The 18772-nt window shown below is 37.6% G+C and overlaps 2 protein-coding genes across 4 annotated transcripts in view; both read left to right on the forward strand.

Annotated features, from left to right (window-relative positions):
- erap1b (endoplasmic reticulum aminopeptidase 1b) overlaps positions 1–13005 on the forward strand; it is a 16411-nt gene extending 3406 nt beyond the window's left edge. For all 3 annotated transcript variants that reach the window (XM_077522350.1, XM_077522349.1, XM_077522351.1), the window contains exons 6-19: positions 593–747; positions 2055–2168; positions 2249–2380; positions 2457–2588; positions 3217–3300; positions 3382–3566; positions 3810–3889; positions 4424–4607; positions 6023–6179; positions 8108–8292; positions 8370–8531; positions 10054–10194; positions 11345–11426; positions 11651–13005. In XM_077522350.1, the coding sequence (XP_077378476.1) occupies positions 593–747; positions 2055–2168; positions 2249–2380; positions 2457–2588; positions 3217–3300; positions 3382–3566; positions 3810–3889; positions 4424–4607; positions 6023–6179; positions 8108–8292; positions 8370–8531; positions 10054–10194; positions 11345–11426; positions 11651–11818 (1961 nt within the window). In that variant the 3' untranslated portion in view covers positions 11819–13005. The remainder of the gene's footprint in view (positions 1–592; positions 748–2054; positions 2169–2248; positions 2381–2456; positions 2589–3216; positions 3301–3381; positions 3567–3809; positions 3890–4423; positions 4608–6022; positions 6180–8107; positions 8293–8369; positions 8532–10053; positions 10195–11344; positions 11427–11650) is intronic.
- Positions 13006–16892: 3887 nt separating this feature from the next.
- On the forward strand, positions 16893–18295 carry LOC144019148 (uncharacterized). The gene is made up of 3 exons (XM_077522005.1): positions 16893–16921; positions 16997–17294; positions 18157–18295. Exons 1-3 carry the CDS (start codon positions 16893–16895, stop codon positions 18265–18267), a joined length of 438 nt encoding a protein of 145 aa, XP_077378131.1. The 3' UTR covers positions 18268–18295.
- Positions 18296–18772: the final 477 nt, after the last annotated feature.

Below are 18772 nucleotides of genomic sequence, written 5' to 3' on the forward strand. Positions count from 1 at the left end.
TCACACTTATTGGGTCAAATATACATTTTCTACTTCAGCATTCAACGATAATGCACAATATTTAAATTGACAGGTACTGGTGGTCATTTTAGTCTCTCACTCTTTGGACTCTGTGGATTATTTTAAGTTGACGTTACTGTGCAAGGTTATGATGAGTAACAAGTTAAAGGAGTGGTTACATCAATTATGCAATAGAACAATGCATGTGCGCATTGTGCGCCCTTGCATGGCAGCGTCTGCTGAGATAATTATTTTATTTATTTTTTTACTTTTTTTTACTTTGAGTTTTTGTATTCATTGAGTTGTAATATACAATGTGTCAGTCATCATCAGTAATTGCCACCACAATGGAAACAATTGTCTAATTATTAGTTATAGAGTGCCACCAAAAATGTGATGCCCTTCTGTAGTCTAATGGTACTCATTCAAAATAATCTCAAACAAGTATTAGTAAACACAAATGTTATTTTGTTTTCTTTGTACAATGTATTTCCCCATATTTCAACACAATAAATCAGGTATGATTTGAAATGATCCTTTCCTTATGTTGGTATCGTAAACGCATGTCAAGTTGTGTCTTTTTTTGTGGCAGACCTGGCTGCCATCCCGGATTTCCAGTCGGGGGCGATGGAGAACTGGGGTCTGACAACGTACAGAGAGGCGGCCCTTCTCTTCCACCCGGAAAAATCCTCCATCACAGACAAATTGCAGATCGCCAAGATCATTGCTCACGAGCTCGCACACCAGGCAAGAATACGAAATCAACAGGAGACCTCACTTGTCACTTTTATCCACATTGGATATAAAAAGTCGATAACTGCTGTCTTCAAATGGCAACGTATTTGTGATGGGGAAAAAAATGGGCCGAGATAAATCACTTTTATTTATTTATTTAGTGTTTAAAGCCTGTTTCTGTCAGTGTGTTTTTTTTTCTTTAGTTTGGGAAGACCTTTTTGACTTTTTATTTTTAACTGGATTTAGTCCGTTTCCACCAGTTTTATTTATTTTTTATTTTTTTTAGTTTGGGAAGACTTTCTGCCAGAAAAAAAAAATGCAGAATTAGTTCCTTTTTATTTATTTATTTATTTTTATTTTTTTATTTATGTATTTATTTATTTATTTTTTAACCATGGGAACACCTATTCCACCATTTTTTTTTAAATCCTTGTTTCCCTTCTTTCTTTCTTTCTTTCTTTCTTTCTTTCTTTCTTTCTTTCTTTCTTTCTAAATTTAATTGAAGAAACCCATTTCCGCCAATTGATTATAATTTTTATTATTATTATGATTTCTTTTTACTTTGAATAGAACCTTTTCACCAGTTTAAAAAAAATGTTTGTTTTTTTTCTTTCAGATGGGAATGGGCTTCCACATCTATACGTTGAACTCACTTTTTTATTTATTTATTATTATTTTATTTTGAGAAGACTTTCTTACCATGGGAACATCTATTCCACCATTTAAAAAAAATATTTTGATCTCATTCGTTTTTCTTTTTTTTCTTTCTAAATTTAATTGAAGAAACCCATTTCCGCCAATGGATTATAATTATTATTATTATTTTTAATTATGATTTCTTCTTACTTTGAGAAGAACCTTTTCACCAGTTTAAAAGGAAAATGTTTGTTTTTTTTGTCTTTCAGGCAGGAAATGGGCTTCCACATAAATACGTTATAGAACTTACTTTGATTTTTTTTGTATCACAAAAACAGGGGTGTGTAGACTTTTTATATCCACCTTAAAGTACTGTACAGTGTTCCCTCGCTATAATGTGGTTCACTTTTCACGGTCTCATGTTTTGTTTTGTTTTGTTTTGTTTTTTTTTGTTTTTTGTTCTTTACAGTAATGTACCTGTTATGTAAAATTTATGAAGGTTTGAACATTTAAGAATGTTTAAACGAGAGAAATGTGATAAAAAGTAAATGCCTCGATGAGAAAAGTGTATAAACTGTGTGGTGAGGGGTTTTAGAGCCTTAAAACTTTTAATAGTAAATGCGGATTTCAGTTAACGCCATCAGAAAATGAGGGCACACTGTACATTTGTCTTCCCTGCGCAGTGGTTTGGCAACTTGGTGACGATGGAGTGGTGGAATGACTTGTGGCTCAACGAGGGTTTTGCCAAGTTCATGGAGTTCATCGCTGTTGACGCCACCTACCCGGAGCTCCAAGCGGTGAGAGCTGTGCCCCCGCGCATTAGCCATTGATCCTCCTCGTTAAGCACCAACGCATGAGGAAGTCTCTTCCTTCTTAGAGTGACTTATTCTTGGGGAAGTGTTACAACGCCATGGAGGTGGACAGTCTCGCCTCATCACACCCAGTTTCCACCCCTGTGGAAAACCCCACCGAGATCCAGGAAATGTTTGACGACGTGTCCTACGATAAGGTCCGTATTTCGGTTACGACGTCCTTGATCCGTGTGTCTTCCTTTGTTTAACAGTTTACTGTTTTGTTTTTTTCAGGGAGCGTGTATTCTGAATATGCTGAACGATTTCCTGACAACTGAAGTGTTCGAGGTGGGGATCGTCCGCTACCTGAAGCGCTATAGCTACCGAAATACTGTCAACAGCCACCTGTGGGAGAGCCTGACCAACGTGAGTGATTGATGTGTAGGAGGATATCAGCAATACATTTTATTGTGTTATCGTCTTGCAGAAAAACTATTATTCATGCATTCAAAACCAAAAACGTGTAAATATGTTTTTTTTTAATGCTTTGGCTTTCACTCCCAAAAACGTATTTATATGTTTTTTTGTTTTTTGTTTTTTTTTGATGCAAGAGCATACAGAAGGCTTTAATGCAGCTTCTGACCTGAAGAGGTGGCTTAAAGCAATGTTAGTTATTACAAAAATTGGCCAGCAGGTAGCAGCAGAGTATAAGAGATCAGTTAGGGCCATGTTGTAACAAGCTCTTTTTGAAAGTGTTTTCGCCAGAAATATGAATAATGATGAAACTTACATATATTCTATATTCTGATGCTCATTGCTGCAAAACAGAAACGGATATAAATATATATATTTTTTGTCCTGATGAAAGAAGAGACGCTAATCTTTCTTTTGGTAGGTTTCATGTTTTATAGCAGTCGAACACAATATTCTGTGGGCTTTGCAAAATCAGTCAAAATGCAGTATAACAGCCGGCAGCGAAGGGGGGGTTGCTTCAGTAAAAATGGCTGTGAGTAAATGAGTTAAATATAAATATACATTTTCTTTTCTTAATCAGGTTTGCGATACGAATGACCTGCCAGGAGCGCCATCGAAACAAAAAAAATTCTGCTCAAAACACACCCTCCGATCTGGAGAATATGTAAGTTGTCATGCATGAAAATATCACCAGGTGCGATATATGTTGTTGATCGATTTGTGTTCTGGTGCGGGCACAAAACAGTACGACGGCGACAAGTTTGACGTCAAAACCATCATGGACGCGTGGACGCTGCAGAAGGGCTTCCCGCTAGTCAACGTTGATTTAAAAACTCGCAAGATCATGCTCAGCCAGGAGCATTACCTGAAGATAGAACCGAAGCCCGCCACCTCCACCAAAACCACCACGAAAGCCGCCGCTGAAAAAAAGTAAATGCAGATTCTATTACTGAAAATACCCCAGTTTTAAAACGGGGCACTTTTACAGAACACATAATGAGCACTGTTTCCTTATGGTACATGGTATTAGCAAACTAGCCTAAAAGAACCAATTGTACATTATCATTACTGTGCTAAAAAAGATTCATAATTATGATGAACTTAATACATTTGTATGTATTTTTTATGTATTTATTTTTTCCAATATAATTTCAATCGTGATGATTTGTTCAGACTCCTTTGGCAGATTCCCCTGACGTACAAAACAAGCGGCTCGACCACAATGCATCACTTACTGATGAAATCCGAAGTGGGTAAGAGCCTGTTTTTTTTTTTCTTTCTTTCTTACAGTAAATAGTACAGTATAGCGCTGAAAGATTCTGGAAAATAATGTAATGATAGATGCATACTTTTGGGAAATGTAAGTATTTATTGTTTCCTTTTGTTGTCCTGCATTTTTTTTCTCCTCATGACAGTTTCATGTTTTTTTTTTGTTTTTTTTTTTTGTTTTTTACTTGCTTCATTCAATTATATGTAATTATGCACTCGCTGTATTTGCATTTAATGCAGTCCTTCTCTGATAGGTCGTGCGCATGACCTCAGGGCATGTTTTTGTTTTGCTATACTAAAATCAAGTGTAATTACACATCCACTACAGTAGGTGGCAGTGGCGCTTTCATTGTCATCGAGTGCGCAAGGAGTATTAATTGACTCCTTTGCGGAGTTTCATTTCAAACAATTTTACAGACAAATGACGCTATTTTTAGTCGTGGCAGAGAGTTGAAGGGTGCAGGAGGGCACGACATTTTCTTGAAAGAGAAAATAATGTAATTCCTCCTTGTGCACAGATGTCCTGCGCTTACCAAACCAAGTGGACTGGATCAAGTTCAACGTGGACATGAGCGGCTACTACATCGTTCACTACGGCAAAGACGGCTGGAAGGCCATGATTAAACTGCTGCTCAACAACCACACGGCGCTCAGCGGCAAAGACCGAGCCAGCCTCATACATGACGTCTTCCGGCTAGTCAGGTCAGAAAACACGGAGAACGAGTCGATTTTAAGTCAACCGTAAACATTTCTTGACAAGAATATGTTATATGTGACCTTACGTGTCTAAACATGACATTCTGATTGATATTACATTTATGGAATATGAGTTGTGCAGCAAAACTGACGATGACATCACAGTTGCTCAGGGCTCAGGCAATGACCAATCACAGGTCACCGGTTTTCTGAAGCTGAGCTGTGATTGATTGTTAGCTGAGGCCTGAGCAACTGTGATGTCATTTTCACTTGACAGCAAGTGGCAAAATAGCCGCCCCCTGAGATGGATAAAAACTGCTGGATTTTGCTGCTTAACTCGTATCATCCTGACTACCAAGGAAAAAATATTGTCCAATCATGTTTATTTTAATATTCCCCAATCTTTGTGAAGTAACTGGAATACTGCAAAAGAAATTTTTGAAAAACAAAAAAGTATTTATTTTTAAGCTATGATGTGTCCACTACAGAGGACATTTTTTAAAACTTAAATCCTCGTGCTCTTTAACCTCCTGACTACCAAGGAAAAAATATTATCCAATCATGTTTATTTTAATATTCCCCAATCTTTGTGAAGTAACTGGAATACTGCAAAAGAAATTTTTGTAAAAAAAGTTTTTATTTTTAAGCTATGATGTGTCCACTACATAGGACATTTTTTTTAAACTTAAATGCTAGGCTCAAATACAGCTAAAATAATTCAAACAATACTTTAATGTGTTCTCAAGAGTCTTATAGAAAACATGCTAACAACATTTAAAGCCTAAATTTGTTCAATAAAAAGTATTATACACTTTTCCTCTTCCCTAAAAAGTGCTTGCACTGAGGGAAGCCATTTTCTTTTATGATGCAATCAAAGGTAGCAAAGCCCCACTCTACACATTTGGTATCATTTTAAAGCTCTGAATGTCCTCTATAGAGCACAAAGGGAGTTTAATTCAATCGTATGCACTGGTTGGGAGCTATTCAGGTTTAAAAAGGTCCACTACAGAGGACAAATTTGAATTGCTGGTAGTCAGGAGGATATTCCACTAATGCCATATTAACTAAAATACCCTATTTAGACAAGTAGGGCTGCACAGAACTATATTATTGTAAAAAAAATAATAAAAAAAATGGGGTTGACTTCTTCTTTAAGGACATTTTAGAGTTTGCAGAAAAACAACGATACATTTCCGAACATTCATTGCTAAGTCTCTAAATATTTTGGTGCCCTTTTTTTTAGTTTATGTGAATGATTAAGGCTATATTGGATGTCTATGGCACATTATGTTGTATCAGTGTAGTTTAATTGTGCTTGTAAAATACAATGAGAATTCTATTTCCTCGGCTTTTCCATTTATGTATATATATATATATATATATATATATATATATATATATATTTGTAATGCATTTTTCAGCATCAAGAAGGTGAGCCTGGAAACGGCTCTGGATGTGGCCACATATCTGTCGAGAGAGACCGACATCATGGCTGTGACGCAGGGCTTTCGAGAGCTCGTTCCCATCTACAAACTGATCGAAAGGAGGGAAATTGCTCTTCTCGACCAGGGCATGAAGGTTAGCAAAGGCAGCAGCAGTGTAGAAGCATTTATTTTGCCGTGCAGGCATTCAAGTGACACATCAAACGATAATTAAGTTGGAATGCTGTCAGACGGGTTTTAGTTTGGGCTTTAGTCTGGCTGGGTTGCGTTGCCAAGCTTTTTGTCTTGGGGGTTGGGAGTGGTAATTGACTTGGAGGAACAATTACTATGCAATTAAATTTTCATGTACAGCTTCAAATACTGTAAATTTAGTGTCGCCTGCAATAACTCACAGCCGTTAATGCTGAAAAAAGGATGTTTTTCAGGCCGATGCCGGTTCAGATATTTGGTGGAATATATTTCTGATTAATTAAAAATGTGTATTATGCATTAAATAACTTATTTTTTGGTCCCTTAATGTTTACAAAAATAGAATTACAGGACAGTCTCAGAAAATTAGATTATTGTGATAAAGTCCTTTATTTTCTGTCATGCAATTAAATAAGCAAACATGCCATACATTCTGGATTCATTAGAAATCAACTGAAATATTGCAAGCCTTTTATTGTTTTAATATTGCTGATTATGGCTTTTTTTTTATTTATTTTTTTTACTTGGTCTGAGGAAATATTCTAATATTTTGAGATAGGATACTTGAGTTTCTTAAGCTGTAAGCCATAATCAGCAATATTAAAATAATAAAAGGCTTGCAATATTTCAGTTGATTTGTAATGAATCCAGAATGTATTGTATTTTTGCTTATTTAATTGCTTTACAGAAAATAATGGACTTTATCACAATATTCTAATTTTCTGAGACAGTCCTGTACAAGCAGACATTTGACTGTTACGTTTTCCTTTAATATTTTGTATTTTTTTTATTTTTTTTACTTTACAAAAGAGAGGAAAATCAGCAAAAAAAAAAAAAAATCTTCCAACTTTTATGTATTTATTTTTCCTCTGGGTGGTATTGCAAATTTGTGTCACTATCTTTGTATTATGTTGTAATGTGTAAAAAGGACACATTTTAAAAGAGCTAATATTGACCGATTAAATTGGATACTCGATTTAATGGCCCCTCGTCGAAAACCCCTGGCAATAAAAGTATGCACACTAGTGTTGTTCCGATACCGATACTGGTAGCGGCAGAGACACCGATACTGCATTAAAATAGTGGTATCGGTATCGGTGAGTACTCACAAGTAACATGCCGATACCATTAATTCCAAAGCTAATATACGATTTTGGATGCAACATCTTGTGTCTTGCTCGTGCACGACATTCACTGGTATGTGACATGCTCACTGCATGCCGATCTAAGATATCCTATTGGCCCTTGAATGCTCTGAACCAATAGCAGGACAGCTTTTTCATGTTGAAGAAAAAAAACAACCTATGTATCGGTATGGTATCGGTATCGGCCGATACTGCATAGCTGGGATCAGTATCGGAGGCAAAAAACAGTATCGGAACAACACTACATGCACACCCTTAAGTGAAATGTCCAAATTGTGCCAAATTAGCAATTTTACCTCTTAGTCATGCTTTCTGATGAATTCATTAAAACTATAAGCCGGTCCTGCTTTTTTTAAAGTTAAGCTTTTTTTAAAATTAATTTCAGATGATCTCATTCTGATCATTGTTGCTTTCGTCTCATCATCCGCTTCTTGACAATTTCTCTCCTTCGCTCAAAACACTGCCGATAGGCTTTTGTCTAGATTCAGTAGGTTCAGCCACATCACTCAGTTCTGTCATTTTTTTTTTCCACTGGATTTTTCTCACTGTTCAAACTAATTATGACTGAATGAAAAGCGAGCATCTCTGTTTATCGAAACAAACTAGTGCACTTAAATTTGCGGTCGAGAAAATGGGTGGATGATTGAATTAAAGAACAATGAACGCCGCAAGGTTGATAGAACTCTCAGCTGTCAATTAATTGGCCATTATACGTTTGCTGTATTCACAGAGTTTCATGCTCAACCTGTTTAAGAGCTTGATTGACAGTCAGCGGTGGGACGATTCCGGTTCGGCGTCTGAACGAACGCTGCGCAGCTACCTGCTGCTGTTCGCCTGCGTCAGGAACTACACGCCTTGCGTGACCAAAGCCGGCCAGCTGTTCAACATGTGGAAGGACTCAGATGGCCACATGAGGTCAGAGGCGACATTCCCTCACATTTGATTGATGATGATGTCACATGCGGCGGCATTAAGATGTCTCCGCTTCTCAGCCTCCCCGTTGACGTCACCCTGGCTGTGTACGCCGTCGGGGCTCAAACGGAGGAAGGGTGGGACTTCCTGTTTGAGTTCTACCAGCGGGCATTGCAAATGTCCGTTCAGAGCCGAATCAAGGTCGCATTGACAATCAGCCCGTTGCGGAAAAAGCTCAAGTGGTACGTATTCTATCAATTAAGTTGCGGATGTCTATGTCCTGTTCACATAAAGCATTGAACATGTGAAATTAGGACATATTAAACTAGACATTTGCAATTTCTCAAGAAATTGTGTCTGAAGGCTGAAAGGCTCAATAAAAACGATGCATGTGGAATTATTTGGAATGAACTGAATATGTCGAAGTTGGAATGTTTATAATCGGTTAATATACAAGGTGAATACGTAAATATTTGGAATTTAGGGCTTGATAAATTTTGGTGAATTTTGTGAATGGGAGTAATAAATGAGATAGCTTGAATGAACTGCACATGATGAAGCTGAAATAATTTGAATTGTTCAAATAATGTTGAGGAAGGAATGAAGATTATAGAATCTGTCTTAATACGGGAATTTTTGAGGAGGCAAAAAATGGGAATTTTTTGGTATGTGCAAAAATTTGGTGTGGATTGATTAGGCAGAATTATTTAATTACCAAATGGGAACTCTCTGAATTCTTTGTTCTTTTGAATGTGCCAATGGAAATGAACAGTAAATAAACATTGGGGGAAATTTGACTTCTGTTAAAATGAATGGGGTATTTTAAGGCAAAAAAAAGTAAAATTATGGGAAAACTGAATTTTCGGAATGACAGCAATAGAATCCCCCCTGGCATGAATTTTTGGAACATGTTGAAATTGGAATGGTGTAAATCGGATGAATTACGTGAATGGAGAAGCATGTCAAAAAAGTGGGAGAAATAAAGACCAGTAGTAACGTGGCCTTCAGCCTTCACACAAATATGTGTAATGAAAAAAAAATTCTTCCGATTTTTAATAAATCAATTGACTTTAAAAGAAAACAAAATATGACTAAATGTAAAGCAATGCGTATAATGCTGGCAAAGATTCACCTTTTATTTCTAAGATTTATTTATCCACTTGGGCGGCACGGTAGTTGAGTGGTTAGCACGTCCGCTTCCCAGTTCTGAGGTCTCCGGTTCGAGTCCAGGCTCGGACCTTCCTGGGTGGAGTTTGCATGTTCTCCCCGTGCCCGCGTGGGTTTTCTCCGGGTACTCCGGTCTCCTCCCACATTCCAAAGACATGCATGGCAGGTTAATTGGGCGCTCCGAATTGTCCCTAGGTGTGCGTGTGAGTGTGGATGGTTGTTCGTCTCTGTGTGCCCTGCGATTGGTTGGCAACCAGTCCAGGGTGTCCCCTGCCTACTGCCCAGAGCCAGCTGAGATAGGTGCCAGCAGCCCCCGCGACCCTTGTGAGGAATAAGCGGTCAAGAAAATGGATGGATGGATGGATTTATCCACTTCATTCGTTATTTGTGTTTATTTCAGTTTTTTTTTGTATGTAAAGCAAATGTTCTTCTGAATCAAATGTGTTATTTGTTAATATTTATCATTTAGCCAAAAAGTATGTTTGAATGTTTGTACATACGTATTACGTACGTAAGCTAAACATATTTGCAAGTACCGTACTTTTATATCAGATCAGATCAGATTAAATTAGATTATGTCTCTTCTTTCGTCTGCAGGATGTTGGAGCAGAGTCTCCTGGGTGAGGTGATGAAAACTCAAGACCTCCCAGATGTTTTGGTCTCTATCAGCAGGAACCCGCGAGGCCACAGAATAGCGTGGGATTTCCTCCGAGCTAATTGGCCGACGCTGATCAAAAAGTCAGTCGTAAGCCGCGCCGTGAATGACTTTTATGTTGCAAGATTCTTTTTGTTATCACTTTAACTGAGCAACAAATGGGACAAATGTCGACATGTACTTTGTTGTCGGCACTAGTGATAGACCGATATGTTTTTTTTTCAAGGCCGATAAAGATTATTAGTAGTCAAGGAGGCCAATAACGGATATTTCAAACCGATATTCATTTGCAGTAAAATAGAAAAAATAGAAAGAAAAAATATATATGTATTTTAAACTATTTTGACATATTTGTTTAAAAATTATAACAAAAATTATAGTGAGCTTCCAGGGTCATTCGCATGTGTTAAGCTAAATTCAAAAATATAATAACAATTAAAAAGCAAGTAAATAGATCCCTAAATATTTCTATTGTAAATAAAGTTTTCTAAAATTTCAACATAATTTTTTGATTTCATTTTTTTTTTTAATAAAAAGTGTAGGAAGTTCTTATTTTTATTTTTTATTTTTTTTTTTGAAAGTGGAAATTTAAATAGACCCATAAATGAAAAGTTCCCCGTATCTCACAAACGCATGTGAACGTAGCTAAAAAAAAATTTTTTAGGGTTCGTAAAACATTTCCAAGGATCTTTGCAGTGAAAAATTGTCTGAATATGTTCCAAATGTGTTTATGACAAATAAAAACTGAGTGTGAACCTCTTACAATTCCTGATGAAAAGCCCAAATTCGCTACGTTCACAAGCATTCACTGCTCAGTGAGATACCAGCTTTATTGGCCTTCATATTCAAAAAATGGCCGATGCCGAATTTTGTCAAAATGCCAAATATCGGCAGCGATAATCAGCCGATAATCTGTCTAGTCGGCACCTTACTTGAGCCTGTCTGATTTCCAAAGTCTCGGGGGTCTAATAGGTTAGAAGTGTTACCATTTTCTTTTCTTTTTTTTTTTTTGAATGAAGCAACACTATATTGCTGAGTGAACTGACATCAGGTCAGGTCTGGGGTGTCAAATGAGCTTCTTCGCGTCATCATTTTTGTAAGCCAGAATGATTTTCACACTCCGGATTTGTGCTAACGGACTTTCAAATAATCAAATTGCAATAGTCTCGAATTATTGTGATTGCGGTTTAAAGTCCATCAAATAATTGATCGAATTGTATGTTGATATTGCAGGTTTGAAGTTGGCTCCTCCTCTATCGCGCACATCGTGACGGGAGTGACCAGCCCGTACTCCACCACGACAATGCTCAAAATAGTGAGTGCACTTCGTTTCCCTGGTTTATTTATTACCTTGTAGGAATCAAAAATTAAGAGGATTCCATTTTATTTTTCTGTTTTCAGTATGGCCTGACCAATATGGATTTAAAACAAAAAAAAACAAAAAAGTGTGGATTTTAAAAATGTAGCCACTAGCCAAAAATGTCATCAACTGTTCTGATGTATTTTGGAGCGGGCTAACATTCCCACCTGTTTGCTCAGGTGGAGAAGTTCTTCAGCTCTCTGTCGGTGGAGATGGGCTCCGGGATGAGATGTATCCAGCAGGCCTACGACGTCATCCTTGATAACATCAACTGGGCCGAAACCAACTTCCCCATTTTGCAGTCCTGGATGAAAAAACGCCAGAGACTCATTCATGAGGACTTGTAATGGACGCACAAAGACACTTTTAAAATTTGGTACCCACAATGCAACATTTTTTGGGGAGCATGTGGAGAGAAACATCTCAAGTGGGACGTGTTCTAATTGCCTTAAGACCAATTTTATTGACGTCAGTGAAAAGTGTCTTTGGGTTATTTCATTCAAAATACTTTTGTTGTTGTTGTTGTTAATGCTCAATTGCTTGCAGTCTTCAACTGATTTTCATCTGCGTTTTTATTTATTATCACAAATGGTTGTTTTAAGGCTTTTGGGTTGACCCCAGGAGTTTGTCGATGTGAAATCAAGTGTCTGTGTCTCAATGTTTGGAGGTCAAAATGCGTTTGTCAACAGAGGGATGCTTATTTTTATTTTATTTTGATGTTTCATGGGTTCTCATCCTTGAGGTTCTCACTGTGCTTATGTAGGCTTTCTCATGGTACTCCGTTGTTACCCTACCCTAAAAATTGGCATGTTAGGTTAGTTGCATATTCTAAATTGTCCTTAGGTGTGAGTGTGAATTATTATTTTTATTTAATATGTGCCTTGTGATTAACTGGCGCCCAAACCAGGGTGTAATCCAGGGCTCACCCAAAGTCATCAGGGATAGGCTCCTGCTTCTCACCATCCTGAGCAGGATTAGCATTTTACAGTAAATGTTGCCAAGCTTCCAACTATCATGTTTATGAAGATGAATGTATTACACCAGGCTTTTGCTAATACACTGATGTTGTACATTGATACTGTATAAGATGTCACTTTTTTATGCTTTCTTTTAATTTAATTTAATTTTTTAAACTTGAACATTGTTGAACAAATGCATCAGATTGTGACTGTGACTTGTTGAATTTGATGGAAACGTCACATCACAGCAACTATTTTCTAAATTAGACGTTTATCCACTTGCATATTGCAATGCATGAACAAGTCCAGATGTCCTATGCGGCACACTTGTTTTTAATTCTTGAATTTATCATGCACATTTTGCACTGTGTGACTTGGATTATTAAAAAAATAAAATAAAGATTTTGCTGTATGTATTTTTTTAGGATCACACACACAAACTATCTGAAACAAATTTGGTGTGTGCATATGAATTTTTTTCCCCCAACAAAATATTAAGGGGCATGTTTTTATCTGTTCTTAATTTTTCTGTGAATAATACATGAATTTAGTAAATACAGGAATTATGAAAAGCTGCCAGTTTGTGTTGATCCCCATTAGGATTGTTCAAGAGTATAGTTCCATCCATGTGCAATCAATTCCAAATGTATTCATATCTCTCAAAATTTTAACTTAATGTAAAACAAACCAAAAAAAACCTCACTTTTGTGGTTTCTTTGGTCTATTTTGGCACATTTAATCCTCAATCTTTTGTATCATTCTACAGGTAATTTCTCACATATGGAAAATGTGTATTGGAGATAAATCGTCTTTTTTTGTAAAATATTTTGTGGTTTACAAAATATATATATATATATATATATATATATATATATATATATATATATATATATCCCCCAAATGCATTTCAATGGGCATTAATTATATGCGGAGTTTGCCATTACGCGGGCTTGCTCCGTTTTCTTACTTCCCACGCAAATAGCAATGTTCCATATATAGTTTTAGGTTGCAATATCACAATTCACCACTAGATGGAAGACCAGCTCCCACAACCAGGTCTGTTACGCGAGTAGGACTAATAAATTTCTTTTCCAATTTGGATTGACATACAAGACAAACATAGTAATACAATAATATTAAAATTTGGAGTAAGTTGATTTTTTCACTTTTTATGTCGACTCAAGCATACTGTATAACTCTTAAACCCCAAATGTAAATAATTTGCTCAACTGTTTATGTGTTTTAACAAATTCTGCACATAAGTGGCCAAAGGTGAGGCGGTGTGGCCGGCGGTAGCGTTTACTTTAAAACCTCTGCAGCCGTCATAAATGCTTGCTGTGTACCTTTGGCACATACCAATAAAAGGCGCCATACATCTGCAGTATTCACGTGTGCGAGCTTCGACTTGCGTTCAAAAGTCGACCTTCTTTGATTTTCTGCGCTGCGGGGCCGCTCCCTGGCAGCAGTGCACCCAAATCAGGCTTGAGCCCACACCTGAGGAGAACCCACACTGCGACTCAAGGTAAGAAGCTTGACCTCTTCGTTCACCTTACTATGAAGAGTATGATGACGAACAAGTAACAGAACTGTGAGTGCTCACATTTTCTTCTGAGTAAATTGTTGTCATGGAGAGATCGGGATCCCACATTTAACGTTTAATTAATATTGTTTATACATTGGTCAATCATTTGTTTGAGTGTAGTTCTATTTTAGGATCAGCAGCCATATTTGGTAACTAGAAAGGAAATAGGCACCATATGCCTCACACGTGTGATTCCTCCTAGCCACTGTGTAAAGAAAGTTAATTGAAAATACAGTAATAGTAAATATGATTTTTTGAAGTACATTTTATGGCGCTGCTTTAAACGTGTAAGTTATTATTCCTAATCTTACTCATGTTCATGTTTAACTTTAATGTAACGGCTACATTAGACCTGACCAAATAGTGTGCCAACACCCACTTTTGTCATTTACAACTGCTTATTAATGATTTACAAAGTATTTAGTAGGAATGAATTCTTTACACAGGTGCGGTACCAACGGCTCTGATGAGCTTAATTTCCTACGGGACCAATAAAGTACCTTTACCTCCCTATTTAACTACCAACTACTCCTACAACAGTGTCTATTGACACTGGGTGGGGGGTAATTTTTTTCCCCAGCATGCAGTAGTACAATCATAATATGATGACTCAGATGCTCGTGATAGTGTCATGTGTCTACCTAAAGGTTACATGGTACCGTATTTTTATTTCTTTATCATTATGGAATGAGTTGTAAAAAAAAAAAAAAAAAAAAAAAAAAAATGGACAGGGAAAGGTGGTGTCATTTTGTAGTTTGTGCCCAGTGACAGAAAAAGCTCAATTTCCTCTGAGCTTTTAAACTTCGGAAGCAGCCGGGCAGCTGAACCGAGGTACCAGGCTTGAGCAGTTCAAAGAAATAAGGCGGGGAGATTTGAAAACAAATATCAGCTCTTCAAATGAACTTTAAAATGGAGGGAGTTGGTGCCTTTACAACAATCCAGTTATTCATAACGACATGTTTACGCAATAGATCCGAACCAGTAACAACCAACCAGTGCTGCTGCGCCGTAAAAGCAGACCGTAAACCATGTTGTGTTACAGCAGTTGCCTGTGTAGATCTGTTTATCTCTACACGTATGGGTTATAAAAAAAAACAAAAAAACAAAAAAAATGCTGTGAGATCATGGTGACTTGGCCAAATTAAAGTGGTTCAAAGTGTATCATGCAGTTGTTGTAAGATTAGAGGGAGTTGGTCGGCCTTGTGGAATTCAACAACACGCATATCTTTATTGTAGTACATATTTTACAATAAAATAAACATCACAGTTCGGTACTGTATATATTCCGAAATTGTGATTATTTTTGTCTCATGTTTATTTGAAGACAAAGCTATTATTCTAAATAAATGAATGGCAACAGGTGGATCGATTTTCTGCCATTCAATTGTTCTGTTTGTGACTATATGTCGCTGTCAGAAGGACAACAATACATTACTTGTAGAACTTGTAGGTTGAGAACCTATTTAAGTCATTGAAATGTTGCGTCGAATGTGCTTTTCAATCATTACATCATGTGGCAGGCAGGCTACACTGACCAGTTGCTAGCTAGCGTAGCATTTCAGTAGTTAACAAACAAAACGGTCACAATGGAGTCTTCGTCTTCATCACGTTTTTATGATTATTCACCATTAGCAGCGTTTACCTTCAATAAATTAGCATTTTGTTGATTAGCTTACCTTCTCTTGAATAAAGAAAAACTCATCTTGATATTCAAACTCAATTAACATGTGACACGAATTCAAAATGATAGAAGTCGTGAGTGCGGAGAGGCATTATGGGAGACTAGCGCTAGCATCTCTCCACCTGGGTTACGTGCCACAAGCTAAGTGCTTTCTTAGCCGCCTAGCACATTAGGTGTGACTGAACTATGAAAGTCGAATAATAAATACATGTAAAACATGATTTAGCATATATGTATTTATTAATTATACACGTCTTATGTGTAGTGAAATCATAGGGACAGGCAGGTTGGAAACAAATGTTTTTGTCCACTTGTGTACTCTTCTGTTTATTATATACTTTTATTCCACCATCTTTGTCCTCAACTACATCTACATTTCTTGACCAATTTAAACCATTCCAACTTCAACATGTTTCAAGAATTCACGCTTTGTGGGCTATTATCTCTCTCATTCCTAACTTTCACCATTTAACCATACGTCATCACTTTTCACCCCAAAAATGCCCATTCATTTTGAATGAGACATTCAATACTCACTCACATTTCAAATTCAAAATGTTCAGCTCATTCAATTCACCTTTGAATAAATGGCCAACAGTCCCCCATTTTCGTTTTCGGTTAGGATTAGGATTTAGGATTTTTGTATCGTCTGCGATTGGCTGGCAACCGGTCCAGGGTGTCCCCCGCCTACTGCCCAAAGCCAGCTGAGATAGGCTCCAGCACCCCCTGCGACCCTTGTGAGGAATAAGCGAATGGATGGATGGAAAGGTTTGTATCGTTCGTATTAGAAATTCAGTATCGTTCCTATATAATATATAATTTACCAATGCAAAATCTTTCCAGATTCCACATAATTCTACATTCTTGACCCACAAATTCCCCATTCATTTCCAATGGCACATTCAACACTTCATTCCCGTTCTACATTTAAAATGTTCACCTTTGGATTGATTTTCAACATTCCCACTCTTCACAGACCAAAAAATTCATAACTTTCACTCACATATTGCACATTTTTACCTCTATCTTTTCTGCTAAAGCAAATATATGAATGCATTTATTTGTGGAAAAGTGGAAATACAGTAAAAATGAAGTTTTGAGAGCTGTTTGACTTCAAGTTAAATAGAATGCAATTTACTCCCGTCCAGGTCTGACTGCTCTTTTGTTTCAATCCACATTGGTTCACGCTACTTGGAAGGATGGCTTTCGGCAGCATCCCCGCTCTCGAGTAAGTACATTTACGTGCAATGATTCACAAAGTGACAAGCTGAAAATATAACACTTTATACGTTTTCCTCCCAAGGATCTTCTTGGCCATGCTGGGGATCGGCCTCCTCATCATGTTCTGCACCACCTTCTGTAGGGCGTGCAGCCGCCTGAGGGAGGAGGAGATCGAGAGGGAAGCTTGGAGGAGGACCGAGCACGATGGGCGCCCCCCTTCCATATATTTCATCCCCTTTCATGGGAGTTTGTCGCAGCAGCAGCAACAGCAGGAGGAAGAAGACCACCACGGCGTGCCTCGGTCCAGCCAAGAAACCTTTACGCCGCCGCAGTACAACACTGCCGGAGGCTACTGTGGACCCCCACCTTCCTATACCGAGGTGATTCTTGGCTTATTTTAATAACAGGATTGAAGAATTTCATATTTAATAATATTCAGCAAAAACTAGGCAGAGCTTGAACTACTTCCTGTTTTCACTCTGCAGGTGATTTCTAACTTACTGTCAGATGCAATAGTGTGCTGTGCTGCCATCTAGTGGCCCAATAAACAATACACCAAAACAAACATAAGGCAGAAAGTGCACAAAAAAACTTTACGAAATAGGTCCATAATGTTTACCTCGAGGATTATAGGACTAAAACTGCCAAAATTCAAAATAAATAAACGACTAAACAATTAAATGAATAAATAAATAAATAAATAAATGACAAAGTGAAAATAAAAAAGGATATAAAAAAAATATAATTCAAAAATTAAATACAAATGTACTACTGTATTTTTATTTTCACTTTTAGTCATTTATCTCGTCATTTATTAGTTTATTTAGTCATTTATGTATTTAAGCATTTATTTATTTTGAATTTTGGCAGTTTTGGTCCTCCATAGAGGATGACCAATTGGATTTTTTGTAAAAAACATAAGGATGGGCCAGCTCATTTGACGACGAAAGGCAAAAATGTTTGTCGAAGATGCTTTCACTCATTTAAAAATTGTCTTCATGTATTTATGCATCACAGTCGCTCTTGGTTAGCATATCTGCCTCACAGTTTGGAGATCACAGGTTTGAATCCGGCCTTCCCGTGTGGAGTTTGCACATCTTCTTGTGTTTGGTTTGAGACTTTTGGCTTCCCCTCACATTGCAAACATGCAAATTAGGTTGGCCTGCAGTTGGCTACAAATGAGTGTCTTTTGGTCTGCATTCCCTCGCGTGACTGTGATCTTGTCCTCCTGTTACGTTCCAGCTGGGTTGTAAGCCCGACGATCTGCCGCCAGCATACACAGAATACAACGTGAGCCCCGTCATAGCGACGTCGGCTCACACGGACGCGGTCCAGTCTTCAACGCAACCATAAAAGACGCTGCGGCGGTGACAAGCTCAGGGACGTCATCCATGTCTGATTATTGCACTGGAGCCACTGGACTTTTATCTTGAATGTGAGCATGCGTGGGAGCGTGCGTGTGTCCTTTAAAGGAAAGAACATGAACAAGAAAACGGGTTGGGTTGGCACCATCGTTAGAATGACCCTGGATTAATTTAACAGTTTGCTAAAACATTCATTTGGGAGCAATTATTTCAACTAAAGTAGCTGGTCTACTTATTAATTGTACATGCTCCAAACCAAAGATACCCCTGTATTTCTTCAAGAATAGACAATAAAATACTGCTGAGATCACTTTTAAATGTATCCATCCATCCATTTTCTTGACCGCTTACTCCTCACAAGGGTCGCGGGGGTGCTGGAGCCGATCCCAGCCGGCTTTGGGCAGTAGGCAGGGGGACACCCCGAACTGGTTGCCAACCAATTGCAGGGCACACAGAGACGAACAACTATTCACACTCACACCTCAGGACAATTC

Source organism: Festucalex cinctus, chromosome 5 (assembly GCF_051991245.1).
Source record: "Festucalex cinctus isolate MCC-2025b chromosome 5, RoL_Fcin_1.0, whole genome shotgun sequence".
NCBI lineage: Eukaryota > Metazoa > Chordata > Actinopteri > Syngnathiformes > Syngnathidae > Festucalex > Festucalex cinctus.

Bases quoted from the DNA above. Each gene is read 5' to 3' on its own strand.
- LOC144019148 (XM_077522005.1), top strand. From the start codon at position 16,893: ATGGCTTTCGGCAGCATCCCCGCTCTCGA. The intron at 16,922-16,996 runs GTAAGTACATTT...TTTCCTCCCAAG, and splicing joins GGCAGCATCCCCGCTCTCGA to GATCTTCTTGGCCATGCTGG. The intron at 17,295-18,156 runs GTGATTCTTGGC...GTTACGTTCCAG, and splicing joins CCCCACCTTCCTATACCGAG to CTGGGTTGTAAGCCCGACGA.